Genomic DNA, 24,626 nt, shown 5'->3' on the forward strand with positions numbered 1-24,626 from the left:
CCTCTCACAGTAAGAATGCACAGCTTTAAGGTCTTTTATGCAATAAAAACACCTAATTAAATAAACGCTAGATAGATACATTTTATGGCTACCTACTGTAAATTCCAAACAAAGCAATATCCATAGAGACCAACTACCAGAAAACTAATTTTGTAGAGATTATAGTCTATGATCATGAATGATCTTAAAATAATGGCCTTTCCAGTGTGAGCAACAGGAAACATTTATCATGTTGGTAAAAGCTCTTTGGCCTTTGGTGCTAAGTTGTAATGAGCTTACCACAAGTGCCAGTGGAGTCTACTGCATTTTTGGTTAACTCGTCTAACACATGTGGCCACCAGTCCTCCACCACCACCTGGGGCTATTGTGTGGTGGGCAAGATGTTAAGGAACCGAAATTCAACCATTTTAAAATCATTAAATACTACAACTTATTCAACATTTTTGTGTGATTGTGTTTAGAGAGAGCTTATACCTGACTGGGACACTTTCACACTTGGTGTCACTCTGCATCCTGTATATGATGTCTGCCTGGGATACCTTCATAAAACCCCTTTTTGTATGCTCCCTGTTTAAAAAAATCAACATGCAATCTTTTTACTTGACTTGATGTGGTGTGAGGGTTACCACAACCTCCAAAGCAGACACATACTGGGACCAAAAATGTGACCTTCTTATCATAATAAATCCTTCAAGATTAATTCACAACCACAATGCAGTTTATTTTCCTGTGATGTGAAAAGAAACTGTTTTATTTTATGTTTTCCATATGTGGTAGTGGAAAAACAACTTAATGTAAAGCAAAATTGACGTGTTAATGCTTTATGATTTGTCTGCCAGAGATGTAATTTTATAGAATAGCCAGTACTATTATGTGCTTGAGTAATGATAGCAGTAAAAGTACTAGAAGTAGAAGCAGTAGTCATTGTAGTAGCAGTAGCAGTAGAAGTAGTACAATATATTTTTATTACTGGAAGGCCTTCATAATAAATGTAAGGGAAAGTGGGTCACTTCAGTTAAGAGCTCAGACCAGTCGCACAGACAGTATGTAAGCAAAAGGATTGGCATCATCCACATTAAGCCTTTCTCTATCCAATTAACAGAGGGACTGTAGAGTCGCGTGTCTAACTCTCAAAGAAAACATGTTCTGACAATAAAAAACAAACAAACATGAAATCACTTTCTTGACTAATTAATTACAAAAAAAGAATCAAAATGAAAATTCCCCCATCATTGCAGATCTTTTAAAAAGCCTCACAGATGGTGCATATTGACACAAACAAAATATAACAAAATAGTAACTAACCTGTGTATAATTGATATCCACACAGTATTAAAAAGATGTGTACTATATAGCACAAATTGCTCTTGGACATAAAACTGTATCTCAAAGCATATTGCAAATGTTCTCTACACAAGCACTGACATTTCATAATCCACATGTGTGGTTTTTGGCTTCTACCATTTTTACTTCATCGGTGAAGACTTTGCCTGTTTGACTTGCCATAAATACATTCAAGCACAGACCCATCTTACAACACACAAAAACTTACCATTGATTATATACAATTTTATAGAATACTCTTCCAGAAGTGAGTAATACTCAGTTACATTTGCTTGTGTAACTTTTTAGAGAGACTTTTTAGAAAAGTTTCCATCATCTTACGCTTCTTATTAAGTCATAAACAATACTCTTACTTGTGTAAATGGTGTGATTACTCTCATCTTTATCTCACTCTTCTAATTGTGTATAGAGACAAAATCTTTATATTAAAGGGCCCATATCTTTCTGTTTTGTTTCTTTCACACAAGTTATCACACAAACTCTCTGTATTTAGCCTTCTCAAACAAAAAACACTGTGTTCCACCTTGTGATGCCATGTAGTAATACAGTAATTGTTCTACTGTGGAGCAAAGCATTTTGAGCTTTAGAGATATAGACAGATTAATAATAAAGGGTTACTCAAGCATATGTGAATGAAACACAACACGTCTCCAAGACTTTTTTGATGAGGCAACAGTATTATAACATAGCTTAAAGCTCACAAAAGTCTATTTTTTTTTACATAATATAGCATCTTTAATGATTCAAGAAATTGAGCTTTTTGGTATATTTTGTCTATTATTTGAAAATACCCAAACCTGGGCTTTATTTAATGTTTTGTCTATGTGTGTGTATGATTAAATTAACTCATAAATTATAAATTACGTTTTAGAAACCTTTTATGTCCAAACTGTTACTCAGCAGTAGTTTCCCATATACTTTGTTTTTACCTGAGTAATTATTTCTTTGCTACTCTATCCACCTCTTTTCTCTAACATAGATTTTCTCCAGTACATCTGAACCATATTAGCCTAACATGAGGCCCAAGGCACCCCTCCCCTCCCCTGCACTACGAGAGACAGGACAGGTCATCCTCTCAGATGTTTGTTCAGTCTGTTCAAAGCATCCTCCACTATGTCCAGCTCATGTCGTATGTCCTTCACCATGCTGTTGATACTGCTGGTGTCCTTAAGCACATCTACACTCTGGGTATAAGGATTGTAGCGCAATGAGAATGGACGCCAGATGGTCTTAGCAAACTCCCTGAAAGCATACCATGAATTTAAACATGCAATTGGTTTTATTATGTATTAGAATGTTAGATCTATTTGTTGGTTATGCTAACCTCATTTTGTCCTTTGCCTCCTCAAAACTCTCAGAAACAAAGTAGACATCTTGGAATGTTGTTATCTTGCACTCCTGATTGCAGGTCACCATGGGGTCGAATGGGAGGATATGGGCTTTGCCAGACAAAGCATGCTGGGGGGAAACAGTATTAGATTTCCAAAGTTAAGACATAAGCAACTTTTTTCCATAAGGCGTCATGAGATGAAGCTCTAATCAAATTGGGCAAAACACCTGCCTCTATGCTAATTTTAGGAGCCAAAGAAAGAAGAAACTGCTGAAAATATCTCCCTTTGGGTTTTCTCAGCTTTAGATCTTCTTCTGAAGTAGAAAGTAAGGACTTGCAACATGCATTATAAATGTGAAATTAGCATAAGAAGAAAGACTACAGCATAATTTTTATTTTTATATATGTTTTACCTTAAGCTCACTGGCAGATGAGAGAAGTCCAGCTCCATAAGCCCTGAGCCCTCCGTTCTGTTTACAAAGACCAAATTCCACTGTGAAGAAGTAACACTGCAACACAACACAAGAGACAAGTTAAAAAATTATGTTTTCATGCTTGACATCATTACATACTTCAAAATGTATACACTATTGGATAGATTTTCATCAATGCCCTCATCAAACTATATTGGGTAAAACTATTTACCATGTGCCTCTACAAACATTTGAGGAAGAATAATTGAAGAACAAGGATCATTGTAGTTGTCTACACAACAGCCTAATATTTCATAAGGCCATAAGTTTGCAAATTATTGATCTCTAATGTTGTGTAGGTGTTCTCACAGTGGCCAGTTTCTGCACAGCATCGTCGGAGGCTCCGAGTGAAGCCAGACCGATCTCCTGAGAGAACTGAGCAAAGCTGGGCTCCGCCAGCAGAGGAACGTGGCCCAGCAGCTCATGGCAGGTGTCTCTGTAATGCACAATCACAATAATGACTTTGCACCACAGTCAGACTGTGCTCCTCCTGAGCTAGTGTTAGATGGATAGATAAGCTCATGACAATGAGATAACTGTTACATAGCTTGCAGTTCATAATGTAACTATTTATATTTGGTCAAAATTTAGTTTATTTTGAATACCTTATTTTAATCATGCCATGTTGAGATTGTTTGAAATGTTACTATTTTTACTATTAGTACTCATTGTTATATATTACACAGTATCACCAATTTTGGTCAGTGGTCACTGACAAAAGCAATACAGCTTTTTTTCTGAGTCTGAAAAAGGTCCAACTGGATTAATATATTTTAACATGGTAAAAAAAAAAAATTATACTAACTAAATAAATATTATAAATACTGTCCATATTTTTATGCAGTCAAACATTTTTTTTATTTTTTTTTTAGGAAAAAACTGTGTATTTGCAGTTTTTGTTTTAACTTTTCATGTAAATGCTCTATCAAAGGTTTAGACACACCCACTCATTCAAGAGAAGATCAAATATATATGAAAATGTATGGAATTATGTAGCAAAGAAAAAAAATTTAAGCAACTAAATTAAATATTTTTTTTATATTTTATATTCAAATCCTCAAAGCAGCCACTTTGTTGACAGCACTGCAAACCCTTGACTTTCTCTCAGTGAATTTCATGATGAGGTCTGCTGAAATGGTTTTCACTTCACAGCTGTGCCTTTTCAGGGTGAAAAAAGGCCAAAAGAGCAAACCCAGGGTTCAAATGATGGCTATCTTAAAATATTTTAATCTAAAACAAGTTTAATTATTTTGTGTTTATTTTTTGTTTGTCACATTCCATATGTATCCATTTGAAGTTTTGATGCCCTCAGTGAGAATCTATTATGTAAATGATCATGGAAATAAAGAAGAAAAACAAATGGAAAAGTGTGTCTAAACTTCTGACTGGTAGTGTACATTTGGATAAAGGCTAGGATAAGTCAGTAGAGCTCCTAATCCCTATTTAAGCAATAATTTTCCTCCAAATGTCATGCCCTTTAGATCATCTGCCCTGTTGTGTACTCACGGTTCTGGGGTGTACAGTGGCTCAGAGCTGTGGCGGATATACTGTGTACAGTGGAATACTCTGAAGGCCAGACCTGCCAGAAAGTCTCTGGGTGAAAGGTAACCAGCCACTGGCCTTATGATGAAGCCTGAGTGCTCTGTTAGGACAATGGAACAGAACAAGTGCTAAGAGAGTCAAAGGCATAGAAACAACCTACAGTATATTCAGCAAATGTACAATTTACATTACAATATTACATACAATTTACTCAGTATTTTACAACTATGGGCATTAGCAGTCCATTTAGCCATGCTGCTATCTCCTCAAAAACAAAAACACACAGAGAGTTGTATTTTGTTTCACACATGTTTGAGTAATCCTGCATTATTGGGCTGTCTACCTCTGGAAAACTCAAAATACTCTGTTCCACCTTGTGATGCCACATAGTTTTCAAGTTGCTATCTTTTACCTTTAGTTCAGGAAATATTGGCAGGTCAGGGCTGAAATTATCCAAATGATTCTAGTGAAGGTGTATTGGCTTTAAAAACACAGTGGAGCACTTACAGAACTAAAATATGCAGGGTTTGTGTGTTAAACGTGTGAATGAAACTAAGCACAACTCCAGGCATGTTCTTGATGAGCTAACAACATTATAACATAGATCAGACAATAGCTTAATATGGGTCTTTTCAGGAGAGTTCAATAGGTGATTAATCACAAAGCTGTGATACATTTTATATCCTTTCCTGTAACTAATAGGGCTGTATCCTTGTCTTTTTATTATTAGATGGAAATATCAATACTCATAGTAGATAAAAATATCACATTTCATTCACAGTAATTTATGATTACTACTATGAAATAAGAGCCTGTATGTTATGTCTATTATTTGCCTGAAATTTTACACCGTGGGGCTTCAAGTAGCCTTCAGCTGGTTAGAATTATATTCATTCATATAATAAAAAAGAAAGAAATAGAAAAAATATATATTACATCAGATATCATATTGAACATATGTTTTCCAAGCAAAAAAACAGACTAAATAAATAACCCATATTATTCAATCATACCTTTGAGGAAGTTCGACACGTCCTCCAACTGGGGTATGTTGTCCTCAGTGTAGTTGCAGTGTTTGGTCAGCAGGGGCAGGTTCTTCAGATACTCCTTACAAGCATGAGTGGGGTATAGTTTATTGAGCTCTCTGAACACCACTCCCCAGGTGCGTACCTCTTCAGCTGTGAAGTCGATGTGTGGAATAGGTTCCCCACTGGCAACACAAAGGCTAGTTAGATTTACCGGACCTGTAAAGAGTTTCCTTCGCCAGCACAGCATCCTTATGTGCTTTTTGTTCTTTATAAAGGATCAGCCAGGTCCCTGTTGATTTGAGTTAGCTTTCTAGTGGGCAGAGTAAATGAGCACAGAATGAATCACCTTTGATGGCAATTGGATTCTCAGTGCTGATTCACAACAAGAAACAAAGTGTTGAATATACCCTGTCCAAATGAAAGACAATGACATCCAACCTTTAAGCATTATTTGCCCCCAGTCAACTTTCTTTCAATTAAACAGCTACACCCAATTTAACAAATCCAGTAAGACAATTCTGTGTAATCCATTCATGAATTATTTTAGAAAATTACAGAGAACAAAATATACATCAATGAGGTCTAAAGCTTCACAACACTCCCGACCCACATCAGTGTGTTTTTAATGTGTCCTGCCCTCATACAATACTACTTTTTCTAAACAATTGAGTTTCTTTCAATGAACTGAACCCTTTTCCTGAGCATCCTTGGTTATATGGATACCAGCAGCTCCCTGTCTCTGCTGTTTTTGGAGGTCTAACACTTAGTTTGAGACCTTTAAAGACACACATCCTGAAAGGTGCCACTGGAATAGGAGCAGTGGGTGCAACAGTGCCTGGGGAGCCATCTCCAGATCTTGACCTAGGCTTGGTCAGGCCTGGAGGAGTTGATTTATTGTGCATTTATTAAACCATGCAAATGAGTGCTCAGGGGAAACCCACACAAACACAGGGAGAAAGCCCTAAGAGTTGTACCTGGTACTGTCCTGCTGTGAGGCGAGAGTGCTAGCTACTCAGTTACAGTGCCACCAAATGTTATTAGACACACCGCACGTTATGGTATGGCATAGTCAATTAGACACTCACTGTTTGTAGCTCATGGCCAAATCTGCAAAATATGCCCTCCTTTTACGATATATACTGTCTTTGAACCCCTGTAAAAGAAGAGAATACATAACAGACCTTTTAGTTCACTTTCAACTTTTAAAATTTCTGTCACTTACCGGATGATCTGCATCCAAGTCTGATCCGTACATCAGGACCCTGTTTGCACATAAATCCAAGTCGCTGATCTTTATTGGAAACCAGGGCACTTCGGACATCACTGGGGAACAAACCATACAGTACACAACCAACCAAAATATGTATCGTTTATTCTATAATAGTAATTTACCATCTTCAGACAAAGCAGATTCGGATGGATAAACATCAACAATTTCTGCATGTTTTTTCAGAAGTTGAGTCAGTTCTTTCAATTGAATGTGGTCACTGTCACAGTCAACAAAAATTTCAAAATCGGAGTTCCTTCTTCTGGATTTCCGGGACTCTATATGTACCAGGTTTACGTGCTTTTCCTGCAAATTAACCAAAATATTAATAATAACATATTTATAACATGACACATACACTAATAAAAACTTTTGAATTAGGGCTGCACAATACAATCAAATTGAAAATGCAATTTGAGTTGGCGCGAAAATATACTGTCTTTTTGTAAAATGTATTATTTATTTGTAGTTTAGAGTCCTATTATTAAACATATTTCAAAAAATCTAATTACAACTGCAATACTTGTCAACAAATCATGCAACCCAATGTTGGATTAATGAGACAAGACATCACTAACACACTTCACCACCACTACACCAAGAATTCTAATCTAAAGCTTACTTGGAAAAACTTTAGAGCCTTAATAAGTCCCCCAACTTCATTTTTTAGTGAGAATAGGATGGTAGAGCCGCTTTTGTCAGAGCTTGAAGCTCTTCTAGGTGCTGCACTCCATTTTGCCTGTTTCTCATCACTGACAGCAAATTTGTGCATCTAAAAACACACAAATAAACGCATGTGTCATAAAGTTACAGCAAAGTAAATAGCACATTGGTCTATATATTTGTCTTATAATAATAACATAATATAAACTTTGAACACTCTTAAATCAGATTTGGTAGTCCCAGTGTAATCCCTGTGTACGATAACAGATTACAGGGAATAATCTGTATGCTCATTCATTTTAATGTACCTAAATAAGGGTCACAAGATAAACTATATTTCGGATATATTGTCGTTGTAGTAGTATATGGCAGTATGCGTTACTCCACACTGTCTTACGTTACTCAGGTGCTTCTTTAGAAGACATAAAATACACAGCTAACAAAATAAATTTATTAAAATAGAAAAAAGTGTGTTAACATGTTTTTGAACTTCTGAAAAATAAGACGTTACTGAAAAGATGAGTTTCATCAAATACAATTCAGTGGTAGAGTTTGGAATCAAGTCTAACTTTTGAAATGCACTTATTAAAGAGAAACAAGGCAAGTTAAAAGTAAATACTAAAAAGTTTATAAAATCACTGTTGTGTAAATACAGATAAGAATTAGTTGAATTTAAAAAAGCAATATTAATTTCAGCACATACCTCATTGTTGAGCTGTTCCTCATATATGGTGTCCACCGGGTCAGAGTGGCGTCCGTTTTGGACTTCGTCGACCTTGTTGGCGTACATATTTCAGTTCCAATAATCCGAGCAAAGTTGGCAGAGTGGGCAGCCTTGGAGTGGGGAGGAGTGCACATGGACCAGTTGGCAGTAGCTTAAGCACACAGCCCAGGAGCTGTATTTATATGGCCCCGCTGAAGGGAGGGTGTGCTGAGAGGGGGTACGCAATTATTTTAGCAAGAGAGTAATTAGGAACAGAATGGTGATTAAGAAAAGAGCTTTGACGTTACATTAGAAGTCAAGACTGACTTTATATTGTTTCCAATTTACCAAACTACCATTTGGAGTTGGTAACTATTAAAACAAGAGGTAAAAATTACACTTTCAAGAAATGAGTCTGTACATATAGAATATATTCAAATTAGAACCCTTTCTCAGAACATAAAGAGTCATATACTGTACATATTATTGGAAGGCACACTTTCATTGTACAATGCAACGAGTGTTCTCATAATGCTGGGGGCTGAACAGCCATAAAATAAATGAGAATTGTTCGGCTAATTTTCTACTAATGTGGTGCCATGAGCAATATGCCTTCATTGCAAGTGTTGGAGTCTGAAATCATGACAGCTCAATTTTAAAAACAAGATAGTGTAACTTTGCCATAAGCATGTGAGTGATGCACATGGTTAGAGTGCTATTAAAATAACATGTAGCTATAGAACATGCATGTGACTAAGACTACTTGACTAAGTGCACTTGATCATTTTATGATGCTGAGAAGCAGTGAGGCGTGACGTACTTTGTCAGGATTATTAGCAGGAGGTAGACCACACCACACAAATAATTTTATAACGATGCCAGAGCTGGGTCCAGGTAATGCCCAGTCTGCAAGGGCTCAGCAATTTTCATGTCTCCTGGTAACATTCCTATTCTGTCTGATTGTTATTGAAATCTAATATTACCCTCAGATCTTATGTTAAGTATGCATTTTTCACTCTTTTATTGTTGTCCTAGTCCATGACAATGGCAGCTGGAATGATTGTACTCATTTTGGTGTACCTGTTGTTATTTTGTAGATAACATTGAAAATGAATAGTCTCATCTCTGATACCCAGTGTTGTGCCAAACTTGATAGTACTTCTCTGGCCATTAATGTAGATCTCACCTTCAAAACAAGGTCAGACCATTATGAACAGATGTTGTTTTGAACCCAAACAAACAGATACAACATCAAACAATGAAATGATTTTGTCATTGCCTTATCTGTATGAAACATTATGATTAGCCCAAATCTCTTAAGTTCTTGAAAATGATTGTTAGAAGTTTAAAGAATTGTTCTAACTAATTCTAAAACTGTAACTTATAACATATGGCATTGTCATTAACCGCTTTACAAGATAAACATGTATGGTTGTGTTCTGACCACACATATTTTATACATTTAAGATTAGAAGTGAAATATGTGATCTAAAAACAAAAGTAATTGTATCTTGATCATTACAGCCAAAGTGATGAATCATGATTACAGAGACAGGAAGTCTTATTGCTAATTCTCCTAGTGTGAGTGGTGGAGACTCTTGAGGCCTGGCGCTCTAAAAGACATTTACAGCCGGATATGAGCTGCTGCCTCCCTCAGAGAACAAAACAGATGATGCAGGTTCACAAGAAACTAGTTCTGGGTTGCAGGATTTGGTGATTAGTAAATCTGACCTTGGTGAAGCTCTGCTCCTTTGAGAGGCTTAATGAAAAGCAATCTCAGAGTGAGATCCATCTGCCCTGTCTTTATAAAATTAGAGTAGAGTGGACCACACAGATTGGGTTTTCTATTCTAAGAGCCCTAACATACTCCTAAAGATTTGTCAATATATCTTCAGATGCAGCCAAAAGTGTTGCTTAAACTGCTTCTTAAAGCTGCACTATGTAACATTTCTGACTGATTTGATCAAATTACAGGTGTTCTTACAGAGAGCAAGATGCCCTCTCCACATATCTGACTTGTAACTTGGCCTTGTTGCTTCCCCAGCATGTCTCCAAAGAGATAGATATGTTCAAGGCTATTCTTCAACCATAAAAGTTATACAGTGCACTGTTACAATGCGGCCTAGAAGACGCAAAAGTATGATCAAACTAATCTTAAATTCTGAGGTCACCATATATGGTCGACCAGATGTTTCCAAAAATATGCCCACCAGAATGTGCCAACAAGCAGCAGTTGGCAGCCACATATCTTTCAGACCGCCCCAGGGCAGCTAGCCACCATAAAGAATGGTGAACAATTAATTAAAATGAGTGTCCAAAAATCTTTTTGTATTAGTCTAATATTATTCATGTATAATTGCTAAGGGCGTTTTATCTTTCAATAAACTTCAGAGATTATTGTGATTTCTAACCTATTTTGGGGAATACTCAATTCCTCATATTCACACTTTGTTTTTGTTTTTTTAAGAAATTGTACTAGTTTTGGAGTAGTTTTCAGACTGCATACTTTACGTCTACTTGAGTAATATTTAGGTTGATGTAACAATAGTCTTACTTGAGTTAAGGTTTTGGTTACTCTATATATTATCAATCAGACGGACTACTAGGCTACTTTGGACTCGTACGTGAGTCTTTTTTTTCTTTTCTTTTTTTGACTTCTCTTCACTTGCAGTCGATCACGGCGGAGACATCCCCATAGATGTGTGTATTAAATATTAATTAATTACGCTATCCTACTACTCCATTGTGCCTCAGTTTAGCCCATGTTGTGCTGAAGACTGCCCTCTAGCGGCGGCTTGAGGAGCTGCGCGCCCTGGTCACCAAATGCCTCTCGCTCCCGCCCGCCACGGTCTGTCTGGTTCCCGTCTCCGTCACTTTTCCAGCGGGGCACCCAGGACTACACTGAGTAGCGCCTGCCTGCTAGCTAGTTAGCGGTACCCAGCATAAGACAAAGTTGTTTTAGATTGCTCACACCACGCTGAAGACGACACTTTTGCGAGATCAACATGCCCGCGGTGTCTAAAGGGGACGGGATGCGTGGCCTGGCTGTCTTCATCTCTGACATCAGGAACTGTAAGTAGTTTTGTGTTTATTACTCAATAATTTCTCCTCATACTTCTCACTTCGTCTGTCTAAGTTACTTTACGTATTCACAACGAACATGCGCGCCCTTTCAGAGTCCAGCAATCCCGTGCAAAGCCAACGATCGCAGTTCAAGTCCAATTTAAGAGATGAAATTTGAACAGGATTTTGACAGTCCACAGCTGGTTAGCCTACCCAGCTAATTAGCCTAACTACTACTAGCCCTCTGATGCTAACGTCATGTGGAAGGGCGTGGACCGCACACTCATTGAAGATAACGCTCTTATAACTGTCATATTTTGGACTTTGATGAAATTTAAGAAATAGTTTGGGTTTAAAATGATTGGCACGTTCGTGGAAAGGTTTAGTGAAAAGTGCGAACAAGTTTTGGTGTTGAGTCTTTCATTCAAAATCAAATGGATAGAAGGTAAACAACTAGGGTAGGAAGGCTGTGTGAGCTGCACTTCTGCCATCTGCAACACATTATGAGAAAGTTTTTTTATTTTTATTTTTTTTACATTATGTTATAAGCATAAACTTGGACAAAAAACTAAACAAAACAAATATGTAGGAATAAATAAAAAAAAATACCTACAATACTAATTATGAATCTGTCTTTTTTGCGTGTTAGAAACAAATGATAATAAATGATAAACATATTTAATAATAATAATAAAGTAAAAATAGTTAATCCCACCATATTTTGCATAAACCATGTTAAATAGTTGTTGTTTGGGTTATAATTAAAGGGCCCATATTGTGCTGTTTTCTGATCGATGTTCTAATGTTGTTTCCACATCAAAAACATACTTGGAGTTGTGTTTTATGTTGTGTGTAACCCACAAATGCTGCATAATTAGGCTGAGGTCTTTTATTAAATAGAAAGCACTCTGTTCCACCTTTTGATGTCATGTAGTAATACAGAAAGTGCTCCACTATGTTTTTAAACTCCATACATCTTCACTAGAATCATTTGGATGATTTCAACCCTGGAATTGGTCATTTGAATTTAACAAAAGGTAAAGTTTAGCTGTTAACTTGAAAAACTACCATTATATTCATCACAAGGTGAAGCAAACATTTTGAGCTTTGGAGATGTAGACAGACTAATAATAAAGAATTACAACAAAACACAACTCCAAGTATATTTATGATGAAGTAACAGCATTCTAACATGGCTTACAGCTCACGAGAGTCAATTTTGTGTAATATAGGACCTATAATATTGTATTAAGAATACATGAGTAAGGTAAACTGTAAAAACACTCACTCTACACACACTTACTCTTTTGTACCCTTGGTATGTCAGATAATTCAGTCACTTTTTATTCCATGTTTATTATATGTTCATACACCAGACAGTTATAATGTTCTAACTAATCTCCCCTAATGACAGCCTGTGGCTCCCAGGCCTTTTCTCCCACTACTGCAAGCCATTTATTTTCCTAATACCATAAACATGTTACACAAAGAAAGCATACTGTGTCTCATATCAAACAGGAATTGAATCATATTGTTTATACAAAATCGTGGCTCAGACTCAGACAGATTGCTACCTTGTTTATGATTAGGGAAGTGAATATCAAATTTTGTTCCACTATAGACCCTTGTTGTAATAAACAAAAACATTCTAAGACTAAATGTTCACTTTTTAGAGTTATGGTGGAAAAAAATCACATTATTGAATAGATTATTAAAAGATTTGCAATTTTTCAGTATTGTGATTACGATTAGATGTACGATTTATGTTTTAATAATCATATTCTGTTCAAAGTTCACATTTTAAAATATTGACAAAAATACTGAAATATCATGATCTGACTCATTTGTATAGATCTAAATGACTGGGTTAGCTGTTTTTATGCAGAAAAAGACAGGATATTTAGTTGTTTGTGGTGGAAATTATGGTACTTCAAAGACTGCAGCCTTTGGGATTTGCTAATTACGTCCATTCAAATTGAGATTTCTATTTGATTTAGCTTAATCTTGCAGATCTACATTGTAGTTGTAATGTTTTATTGCATAAATTCATCATGTTTTGTATATTTTTGTAGGCAAAAGTAAAGAAGCCGAGATCAAGAGGATAAACAAAGAACTTGCCAATATCCGTTCAAAGTTTAAAGGTAAGTCTGTGTCTGACGGTTAATTTTAGGACATTTTAGGACATTTTAGGACACTTGTGACCTGTTTTGTTTACATGGATATGATATGGTGTGCCATGTTGTCACTGTTGTTTTTAAAAGTTCAAATGCATCGCTCCTGTGTCTCTGCCACCTGTTACAGTCTGTCTAAAATTAGTTTGCAGGCCTCTTCCCATTGCCCTGACTGTACTGATCTCACTTATATCCTCTCCTTTATTATGTCAAGACTTCAATTTCCTTTGCCACGCCATGGTCCAAATTTCATTGTGACCTTATATGACTGAATTGGTTTCTCCAGTGGATATATGAAAACTTTTTCTAGTCATTCTGTGAGAATCAGGAGTATGATGGATTCATATTACTATTTTACAAGTGCATTACAAAGTATATGTGTTTGTGGTGGCTGACGGTGCTGAGTCAGTTCCAGGCTTCAGTTCAAGGCAAACAAACGGAAACATGCACTTCTTCCTGACTACAACTCCTCAACCACTGAGAAAATGCACACTCAGAACTTTACAGCTGGTTGCTATGACTGTGGGCGTAGGTTAAATCAGGATACATTTTGGCATAGTGACTGTCCTCAAGTGCTGTAGCCTTTCCCTCAGTTCCTTTTTTTGTTTAGTTCGGGAAATGGTTACTGTTTTTAATTGGTGATATCTTATTCTTCAGTGTCTTTTTATTGTTTAAGCCACAGTCAATATGTATGTATGAAATCATGTAAATTCAATGAATGAATTGATATGAACTCTAAACTAAAGCATTTTAAAAAGTAAAAAAAAAAGATGTTGCACCATGTTTGTCATGTAAAAATTATCATGTCGGCTATTATGCAATTGATTTCATAATTCATGCAACTGAATTGAGATATTATGCAACTGATTCTATAATAATGTCACCTCACCTCAGTTCTGCACATTCTTTTACAATTTGGTTGGATATCTGACCACCCCATAAAAGGCAGTATCCAGATTATGTATTATATAGTTATTTTATATTATTAGTCATGATTCCAGTTGAGCTTACCTTAAATGTTAAATAGCTTTGTCCCCCCACACCCACCCCAAAAAAATAATGTGGCCTTTCTCCTCTCAATAGAAAAGATATTCAATCTTTCATCAAGAATATGCATTTCTGTGTGTTAACTAGAGATGCAAGTCGTACATTACATATGCAAGTATGGGTATGCATAATAGAATATCACTTAATTCCATATGGATATGTTTCATTGATCGCTGTCATTCAAAAACAGGAGACAAGGCTCTGGATGGCTACAGCAAGAAGAAGTACGTGTGCAAGCTTCTCTTCATCTTCCTCCTGGGACATGACATTGACTTTGGACACATGGAGGCAGTCAACTTGCTCAGCTCCAACAAATATACTGAGAAACAAATAGTGAGAACCATAATCTGGATGTCTTAGTATGTTATGACATAAACAGTAATTACATAATTTTCCATGTGCTTCCAGGGCTATCTTTTTATCTCGGTGCTTGTGAACTCCAACAGTGACCTTATCCGGCTAATCAACAATGCTATTAAGAACGACTTGGGCAGCCGTAACCCCACCTTCATGAACCTGGCGCTGCACTGCATTGCTAACGTGGGCAGCAGGGAAATGGCAGAGGCCTTTGCTTCTGAAATTCCACGGATTTTAGTGGCAGGGTGTGTGTGCAAATAACACTTCACCACAAACCCACCACATTTTTACCCAATATTGGTCTTGCTGCTGTGGCCAATAACTGATATTTGTCGATAACAGTATTATGATTTTAGACCCATAGAAAGGCCCACAGTTGTAAAAATTAGGACTGGGAATCACAATTGTACGATACAAGACACATGGCTCATGATACAATGTTATCACGGTATTGCAGTATGTGCCATAGTCCATATATATATATACATTTCAGCAACAATATTTCTTTGTTAAACCACTATTTGTGCAACGTTAATATGAAATAGATTTATGTTAATCATCAGAGTGTGCTGCATAAACAAGTTTTCTTCCACTAAATAAGCAACAAAATTATAGTGCTGTCACAAAAAATTGACCAAAAACACTCTTGGTGATATATCAATACAGATAGAGTAGCTCATGATCACAATACTGTATTACCAAATTTAGTATCAAAATATATTGATATTACAATATTTTTGCATACCCCTAGTAAAAATGTATTAATTTGTTTATCCATATCCATATTTTTTGTCTAATTGCTCTTCTATTTCCATTATTACTGATTAATTTGTCAAAATTGAAAAAACAATAATATAACATAACATACAGTTGCCCCAGTCCTCCTGTGCCAATAACAAATATCATTGCACAACCGACAAAATGTAATTTTTAAATTTTTTTTTTAATAGCGGACTAATACTAATATGTGGTAAGGACCTCTATCACTGATACTGGAACCAGTATATTGCACATCCCTAAATGCTATTGTTACAGATACATAAAAAGATTATTTAGAGTAATACATGCTAAACTGAATACTATGCTTTTGTGTTATCAGGGACACTATGGACAGTGTTAAGCAGAGTGCAGCTTTGTGCCTTCTCAGACTAAACAGGACATCTCCTGACCTGGTACCTATGGGAGAGTGGACAGCCCGCGTGGTCCACTTATTAAATGATCAACATTTGGTAAGTGATTTTATAAAACAAGCAACATTTAAGCTGCAGATGAACTGTAACTGAGAGTGGAATTTGCTGTACTTTTTGAGCCCAGTAGTTCATCTGCTCTATGGCCTTATCTCAGTTGCTTTTTATGACAATATTATAATGAAAACTATCCAAGAATTGAAATGGCTTTTGTTGAGACTATCTCAATTTTAGTTTTACTGTGACTCAGCAAGTGAGTGGATTAGCAAGGATTAACATTAGCAAAATCAACTTGCTGAAGTTACTTTCATTGCTACTGGCCGGAGCAATAAGCTTATACTACATACAAGATGGATGGTACTTAATGTTGACGATACTCAACTTGACACATCCTCTACGCCAACACTAATGTCAGTTATTATGGGCCTCTAAGGTATCCGGAACAGTAATGGTACTTCCACTCTGTTTATTTCCTTATTGACTGACACAGACAAGTATTATAGTCTAGCTGATGCACACCGCAATATACATTCAGGGTAATTACTCTTGATAATACTCTTAAAAGACAGTTATTGAACCAGTATAGACTTCTATCAATCATTTCAATAATTCTGCAGGTGGGTACATGATGTCCATTTTCAGCATTAGCACTTTTAATGACTTTCTAAATCACATTTTTCTTCCTCCTGTCCACAAATATGTATTGCATAAATTACTTAAAGTTTTAGAATTAAGTTGTGTTTCATTTCTTTGTATTTTAACACTAAAATGTCCTGTGGTGCAACTAACTTTTCTTTAAAAATTTTGAGTCACTTTAAATGAGACATTTAATAAATGTTGGCATTAAGGAAAGCATGATTACATTATTTAATAAAATGTATACCTTTTATTGCTTCTTTAAATATAAAAAAGATATAATTATTTTAATACTTTAATCCTGGGGTGTGATATGAATCATCACATATTTAAAAAAACTGTTACACAAAAAATAGTAGGAGCTCATGTGACATGTATGCTCCAAGAAGAGTTATGGGGTTAAAGTTATGGGGTTAAGGGTCTGAGATACAGAACAAATGTGTTTATTTATTGTAAAATCAAACTTTTCCAAATCATTTTTTTAACTTGCGCTTGTTTGATGTCCTACAGTGTGACAGCTGTACTTTCTAAGAAAAAGACAATTCTAATTGTAAATAAGATAATCTTTAAGATGGGACACAGTCACATAATTATTCAAGTACCACTACAAATAGCTCAAGTCATTTATTAAATTTTTTTTGACCTGGCAAATTTGTAGTGACAGCAAGCGTCACCCCACAGGCAATGTTAAAATGTCTCACATTAAAAGAGTTACACAAAAAATTTGATAGTTTTGAAAAAGCTTCTTTAAAGTTGTTATAGAACGGATTTGTTTTTTAATTTTAGATTTTGCTACAAAGGCTTGTCACACGGTTGGATAGAAAAAACAGCATTACTCCCCCAAACTGCAACTACCCAGTATACTGTTTAACTTGTGTCTATGTGATTTCAGGGGGTGGTAACAGCAGCCACTAGCCTCATAACCACTTTGGCACAGAAAAGCCCCGATGACTTCAAAACCGCCATCTCACTGGCTGTGACCCGCCTCAGTAGAGTATGTATTTTCCTATAGCGCTTCCTAATACCATATTGGTGATTTATTGGAAATTAACTACAGTGTGTGTTCTGTTCTATCTCATGCAGATAGTGACCTCAGCATGCATAGACCTACAAGACTACACTTACTACTTTGTTGCTGCCCCTTGGCTATCTGTCAAATTGTTACGTCTTCTACAATGTTATCCCCCACCTGGTATGAAAACATTTACTATTATGGTTTACTTTTTGTCTGACTACAATTGTACTAATCCTTGTTGATTCAGAGGATGCTGCCTTGAGAAGTCGCCTTACCGAGTGCCTGGAGACAATCCTAAATAAAGCTCAAGAACCACCCAAGTCTAAGAAAGTCCAGCACTCAAATGCAAAGAATGCTGTGTTGTTTGAAGCCATTTCTCTCATCATCCACCATGACAGGTTGGTCATATTAGCATCTGAGGTTTATTTACAATATGCTATACAGTATACATCACTAGCATATATGTTAGTTCATTAAATAGAACAACTACAATAGTTACATATCAAACTAGGTTAAAGTCAAAACTACACCAAGACTAAACCAGCACCAAAAGAAGCCTAAATTCTGATTAATTCAGAAGATTATGATTAATATTTAACTTTATTTATTCTTAATGGTTTTAGTCGCTGCACGTTTTCATTTTTAAGTTTGATGAGAAATACATCTTCTTTTCCTGCTATTTGGATATTACATCAGCTGATGTAATAATCAATCAATCAATCATCATTGTGATGATGATTGTTTTGTGATATTTCCTGCACCTGTTATACATTTTGCCAAATATGCTTGTTTTGTGATCCACAGTGAACCCACGCTGTTGGTACGAGCCTGTAACCAGCTGGGTCAGTTCTTGCAGCACAGAGAGACTAACCTGCGCTACCTGGCCCTGGAGAGCATGTGCACACTGGCCAGCTCCGAGTTCTCCCATGAGGCTGTGAAGACCCACATGGAAACCGTTATCAATGCCTTAAAGGTGAGCCCTGCACTGGTGCTTTATTCAGAGCAACTTTCATTGTTGTTGATTGTGTTCTACAAGTGGTTGCACATTTCACAGCAGGACAGGGTATAGACAAGAAACCAAACATCTACATTCCTATTGAACTGAGTAATAATACACTTAGAGACAAGATATTGAGGAGCATTTTTCAAATGCATCAGTGATGACAATTGCTTTATTCTGGTGGTGTGTTGGACACTGCTGTTGTACTGCCATCTTGTGGTGCTAAACAGCAGATCCACAAGTACTAACAATAGTTGGCACAATGCAGACACAATAATAAATCAGCAATTACCTTTAAAAAAAAATAAAAATAAAAAAATTTACTAACTATATAAAATTATTATTTATAAATTAATTTTGATATACAAGTGATGTGAGAGACTGTGCAAAACTAAATATGCTTTGAATTTTTATTCACCATTTTACCAGTCATGTTACCTGGCCAAGAAGTAGCACAAGAACAGCACATAACATTCTACAGTATCCCAGTATCTGCACAATTAGCTATTCTAATAATAATTTATTCTCATTCATACAAACTGAATAAGAAGTTGAGGTTGGTGACCATTCAACCTGCTTTTGTTAAATATGTATATATTTGCCATTGCAGACTGAACGAGATGTGAGTGTTCGCCAGCGTGCCGTGGACCTGCTCTATGCCATGTGTGACCGCAGCAACTCCAAGCAGATTGTAGCTGAGATGCTGAGCTACCTGGAGACAGCAGACTACTCCATCAGAGAAGAGATAGTGAGAGAGCTTGCTTTTTACTATAAACTTCTTCATTAATGAGTAACAAAACCAGGCATAAGTATCACTGTTCCCTAGGTGCTCAAAGTGGCCATCCTGGCAGAAAAGTACGCTGTTGATTACACATGGTACGTGGACACCATTCTCAACCTCATCCGTATCGCCGGAGACTACGTCAGTGAGGAGGTGTGGTACAGGGTCATCCAGATTGTCATAAACAGAGACGATGTGCAGGGCTATGCAGCTAAGACTGTCTTTGAGGTGAGTGTGTTGATACTACCAGACAGATCCTATTTCAGTCTTCTCTGTGGTATTTTTCGTCATAAAGATGTTGTCTTTTTCAATCACCACAAATTGACCTGTGGGCAGGATGGGGTTTGTCAAAAACTTTCTGCGGCTACTAATGCACATGAATCATTTCTATACTTGATACGGAGTTCAGATAATGTTACAGTGTAGGGGAACAGTTGAGTAAGTTGTTACTATAGAGGTGTAATGCATTGTGGGAATACTATTGAAGATTTTTGGAAACATTTGTGCATATTGATTAATTAAAAGTGTTCAGACTATCTACAGTCAGCTGATTGTAGAAGTAATAGGTTATCACTCGTCACTCAAACTATATAACTGGTTCTAGCGTGCTGAAATTTGAAATTTTAGATGTGCAATCTATGTATATGTGTATTTGTAGGTAGTAGGTTATAGGTGGGCAAGAATTTCAGTTGGGTCTATGTTGTCTATTGCCTATGGCTACGTGGCCCTGATATCAAGTACAAGGACAAAGAATTTGGGAGAAAAAAAGTTAATCTGAATTTGAATAATTTCACAGGCACTACAGGCCCCTGCTTGCCACGAGAACCTAGTTAAAGTTGGAGGCTACATTTTGGGAGAATTTGGTAACCTCATTGCTGGTGACTCCCGCTCAAGGTAAAAAAGGCTTAACTTTGTATGCTTCTTGGAAAACAAAAAATAATAGCTAATTTATTTATTTAACCCCTCAGCCCCCTGGTGCAGTTCAATCTTCTCCACTCAAAGTTCCATCTGTGCTCTGTGCCGACACGGGCCCTGCTGCTGTCCGCCTACATCAAGTTCATCAACCTGTTCCCTGAAGTGAAGGGCACCATCCAAGATGTGCTACGCTCTGACAGCCAACTCCGCAATGCTGACGTGGAGCTCCAACAGAGGGCAGTGGAGTACCTGAGGCTCAGCTCCATCGCCAGCACAGACATACTGGTCAGTCTAGACACACGCACACACATTATTAGTGCATATAAAAGGATACATCAAAACTGCACTTACAAAGACAAGACACACAGAAGAGGTCATGTTCACATCATCAAAAAAAAAAAAAAGACAAGATAAATTCCCTATTTTTTAAATTAGACTAAAATTAATATTCAACAAAAAGAAAATTTGATTAACTAAGACACTATCAACTGATGACTAAAGGCCTACAGCTCTAGTCTTTTATCAATGTGTATTAGTAATATTTGTGTAATTGTATCTTTAGACTTTATTGTCCCCATAAGGAAATTTCTCCTCTAGATATAATCTGTCATCTAATCTGTTCCTCTGCTCTGTCAGGATCTGGGCCCTATGTCCAGATCTTGATCTCAGAGGATCCATAGCTTAATTATAGCAAAAACCATGAATGATGTTTATTGTATTCATTTGGCTCAATTACCTCTAAATTGTTCAAATCTGCCTGTAGAGAAAATATAGACCTAATATATTTTACTAGTAATTTGTCTTAATTGTAATAGTTATCTTGTACCATGTTATATTTACTTTTTTATTCTCAGGCCACAGTGCTAGAAGAGATGCCTCCTTTCCCAGAGAGGGAGTCTTCAATCCTGGCCAAGCTGAAGAAGAAGAAGGGTTCTATGAATGTTCCAGACATCGATGATTCCAAAAAGAACATGAATGGCAATGGAAATGTAGAGCACAACAACAATGAGCCTAGTGAAGTCACCACCAAGGTACATGGCAGTATGTGAGTGAAGGGCAAGAACGGCTCTGACCAGTCTCTCTCCAGCTACTGTTTCTCTGTACTTGAACTTTGCTTCACCTTTCCTTTTCCATTCATTCTTCCTCTTCCTCTCCTCTTTTCTCTTTCATTCTTGTTTCCTTATCAGTCCCCTGCTGCAGTGGTGGCTGCTCTTATTCCTACCAACAGACCACGCCCTACATCTTCTAGTCCCATCATGCTCTCTGCTGGGATTATGGTATAAGCACTGTGCTCTGTACTGTGGCTTCATCTATTGCCTTAGTAACAGACACCTAGTGTTAACATTGTGTAAAAGCTGAAATTATAATAACATTCATCTCCACAGAGTGCCTCCCACCCTTTCACAGACCTGCTAAACCTGAACTCGCCCCCAGCTTCTGGAGGAGGCAGCCTGCTGGTCGATGTGTTTTCAGACTTCTCCAGCCAAGCTTCTGCTGAAGTGTCAGAGGAAAACTTTTCTAGGTGCACACACATTTTGTATACTGTCATAATGCTGTTTACACCAAGAGTACAGTAAAAGAATGACATGCTTTGTTCCCAAAGGTTTGTGTGTAAGAACAATGGCGTTCTCTATGAGAACCAGTTACTGCAGATTGGACTCAAGTCAGAGTACAGACAGAATTTGGGTGAGTTTGATGCCACAGGCTCACAGTGCTCAGTGGGTCATAATGTAATACTAAAAACTTAAGACCAAAGCAGCCTCACAAATCCCACTTTGTGATGTGTCTTTTAGGTCGAATGTATGTGTTCTATGGGAACAAGACTTCTACTCAGTTCCTCAGTTTTACTTCATCAGTGAGCAGTGCAGACACACTCAAAGCTCATATCCTTTAAATGAAAATGTTCTGACAGTGGCTGCTATAACTGAACTCTGCTATGATTGAGATCAATTTAATCTTGTGTAAGCCTTAACCGGTATTCCACAGCTAATAGTTCATGCCAAAGCAGTGGAGCCTGTGATCGAGGGAGGGGCTCAGATGCAGCAGATTTTCAACATCGAGTGCGTCTCTGATTTCATTGAGGCTCCAGTGCTCAACATCCAGTTTAGGTTAGAGCATTGCATTCTCATTTTATCAACAACATTATCAGTGTCTCGCTCTCAAACATTTTTATTGTGATCAGATATGGCGGAGCTCTCCAGAACATCGCTGTCAAACTCCCTGTGATGCTCAACAAGTTTTTCCAGCCCACAGAGATGACGTCACAAGAATTCTTCCAGCGCTGGAAACAGTTGGGAGCGTAAGAGAAAGAGTCTGACTCTTTTACAATAGTGTCTCTGATCTGTCTTTGACTAAATCTGTTTTTTCCTTCAAGTCCTCAGCAGGAAGTTCAGAAAATATTTAAATCCCAGCACCCAATGGACTCCGATGTTACAAAAGCCAAGGTAGGAATTAATATTGTGCTATTATCAACACAGTTTAATTTAAATACGGTACAAATTAACTGTATTTTGTCACATGTCATATTGGCTTTATGTTCCTTCTGTAGATCATAGGTTTTGGTGTTGCTCTCTTGGATGGGGTTGATCCAAATCCTGCAAACTTTGTGGGAGCAGGAGTTATCCATACAAAGACCACTCAGGTGGGCTGCCTGCTTAGACTGGAGCCCAACACACAAGCACAGGTAACTGTAATAATCATATACACAATGGTAACTGTACTGGTTTGTAGAGTTTGTAATGAGCCATCTCTGGTTTGTGTGTGCAGATGTACCGCCTGACCCTCCGGACCAGTCGGGACTCTGTTTCTCAGAGACTCTGTGATCTCCTCTCAGAACAGTTTTAGACTGCCAGTATTTCAGCGCCTTTACTCAGCTAGTATCACTTTAGAGCAATTTATGTGTTGTACAGTGTAAAGTCTTTTTTTAAGTTCATGTTAGATGATGTGAAAAATGATTTTGTCTCAGCTTTACTAATATGCCACTGCTTTAAATCTGCCTGTGTACTCACACTGTGAGCACTTTAGCCAACAGTCGGTGACAGTGCATGGGGCTCAGGGCATCTGTGTTCTGAAGCTCCAATATTTGCAAATGGTCAGTTTATGCTGCTTCAACTCTTTATGATCAACACATCTATGAGGAGTGCTTTATACAGTCTCAGAGTGAACAAAGCTTTTCAAGGAAACTTTTTAGCCTTCTAGTGTATCAAACCAATGTTGCACACCACAGGGTAATGATCCCTTCCTCTGAATTTGCACTTGTTAGGTAGAAAACCACACCAATAGATCATTAGACATACATTGTAGAGTACGATTCTTGTGAGCGAGGCCTTTTTTGCCACTTTATTCTGTCCATCTCAGGAGCACGTGTAGAGCAGACTGTGGTGTGTTACTGCCACCTATAGAACATATTTGGACACAGTGTGCATTAATCCAAGGTTCCACAGATAATGAAACCACACTAAGAGGCACCTGGTGAGTGATGTCTCCAGATGCTGGGCCTATTTCTCGGACACAGTGGTGCCTTTGTATTTGAACAGGAGTCTGTACTGTCTAAGCACTGCTACACTGTTACACTAATGCCTGAATGCATCACAAAGAGCACTGCCAAACTGCTAAAGTTTCTATATTTCTATGTTTTATAAATTGTATACTTGTCTTACTTGATGAGTGCCTTGTGTTTTATTACACTTTAAAGAAGTAGTGATTTTCTATACTCTTACCTCCTTGCGTATGGAAATCTTGACAGATTACACAGAATAGTTACTCAGAACTACTTTAATTATGAAAGCAGACCTCATAATTTTATTTTATGTTTTATTTCAATCGGAATATATCACCCTGATACAGAGTACCGGTATCCCTCTGTAAAAACTTGTTTTCACTGAAATGAGCTTTAGTTTGACCTTTTTATGATGAGATGCTGACATGTTGCCATGACATGTATTTCTGTAGTACAAAAATAATTCTATTACTAACTGAAGGCACATCTTTGAATGATTGAAGCTTTACACTTGAAGTGTCATTTCATTCACCGTAGTGCACCTCAGCCCTCAGTTCTTTAGTCACATAGTTAAGGAGTGCTGCTGTGACCTGTTGCTGCAGTGT

The 24,626-nt window shown here is 37.1% G+C and overlaps 3 protein-coding genes across 4 annotated transcripts in view; 1 reads left to right on the forward strand and 2 right to left on the reverse strand.

Moving 5' to 3' along the window:
* Positions 1-842: 842 nt before the first annotated feature.
* On the reverse strand, positions 843-8,882 carry LOC110162577 (tryptophan 5-hydroxylase 1-like). The gene is made up of 11 exons (XM_020927474.2): positions 8,351-8,882; positions 7,607-7,756; positions 7,110-7,290; positions 6,940-7,040; positions 6,803-6,870; positions 5,703-5,899; positions 4,654-4,789; positions 3,457-3,583; positions 3,088-3,183; positions 2,669-2,802; positions 843-2,586 (listed from the first exon to the last, which is right to left on the reverse strand). Exons 1-11 carry the CDS (start codon positions 8,435-8,437, stop codon positions 2,412-2,414), a joined length of 1,452 nt encoding a protein of 483 aa, XP_020783133.1. The 5' UTR covers positions 8,438-8,882; the 3' UTR covers positions 843-2,411.
* A 2,281-nt stretch (positions 8,883-11,163) lies between these two features.
* On the forward strand, positions 11,164-24,180 carry LOC110162553 (AP-2 complex subunit alpha-2). Of its 2 annotated transcripts, XM_055155001.1 has the most exons (23): positions 11,164-11,422; positions 13,486-13,554; positions 14,822-14,964; positions 15,040-15,233; positions 16,088-16,217; positions 17,704-17,805; positions 17,895-18,003; positions 18,074-18,224; positions 18,631-18,799; positions 19,437-19,574; positions 19,653-19,835; positions 20,404-20,501; positions 20,576-20,807; positions 21,377-21,553; positions 21,710-21,799; positions 21,908-22,044; positions 22,126-22,208; positions 22,316-22,404; positions 22,506-22,630; positions 22,705-22,821; positions 22,897-22,966; positions 23,071-23,205; positions 23,289-24,180. In XM_055155001.1, exons 1-23 carry the CDS (start codon positions 11,356-11,358, stop codon positions 23,364-23,366), a joined length of 2,886 nt encoding a protein of 961 aa, XP_055010976.1. In that variant the 5' UTR covers positions 11,164-11,355; the 3' UTR covers positions 23,367-24,180. The 2 variants fall into 2 exon arrangements, with proteins under 2 accessions (XP_055010976.1, XP_055010975.1); XM_055155000.1 differs by lacking the exon at positions 21,710-21,799 and having other exon boundaries at positions 11,166-11,422.
* A 138-nt stretch (positions 24,181-24,318) lies between these two features.
* LOC110162606 (protein C19orf12 homolog) overlaps positions 24,319-24,626 on the reverse strand; it is a 5,958-nt gene continuing 5,650 nt past the window's right edge. Inside the window, exon 3 of the mRNA XM_020927506.2 lies at positions 24,319-24,626. This exon is cut by the window's right edge and continues 185 nt beyond it. Coding sequence (XP_020783165.2) covers positions 24,546-24,626 — 81 coding nt within the window. The 3' untranslated portion in view covers positions 24,319-24,545.

The sequence above is a fragment of the Boleophthalmus pectinirostris genome, unplaced genomic scaffold (genome assembly GCF_026225935.1).
Source record: "Boleophthalmus pectinirostris isolate CB_2022bp ecotype Guang Dong unplaced genomic scaffold, ASM2622593v1 HiC_scaffold_19, whole genome shotgun sequence".
NCBI lineage: Eukaryota > Metazoa > Chordata > Actinopteri > Gobiiformes > Gobiidae > Boleophthalmus > Boleophthalmus pectinirostris.

Coding starts and splice junctions, on each gene's coding strand:
- LOC110162577 (XM_020927474.2), bottom strand. CDS start 8,437: ATGTACGCCAACAAGGTCGACGAAGTCCAAAACGGACGCCACTCTGAC. Junction 7,041..7,109: donor ATCTGCTTTGTCTGAAGATG/GTAAATTACTAT, acceptor TTTGTTCCCCAG/TGATGTCCGAAGTGCCCTGG. Junction 6,871..6,939: donor ACTTGGATGCAGATCATCCG/GTAAGTGACAGA, acceptor CTTCTTTTACAG/GGGTTCAAAGACAGTATATA.
- LOC110162553 (XM_055155001.1), top strand. CDS start 11,356: ATGCCCGCGGTGTCTAAAGGGGACGGGATGCGTGGCCTGGCTGTCTTC. Junction 16,218..17,703: donor TATTAAATGATCAACATTTG/GTAAGTGATTTT, acceptor ATGTGATTTCAG/GGGGTGGTAACAGCAGCCAC. Junction 22,405..22,505: donor GTGCAGACACACTCAAAGCT/CATATCCTTTAA, acceptor ACCGGTATTCCA/CAGCTAATAGTTCATGCCAA.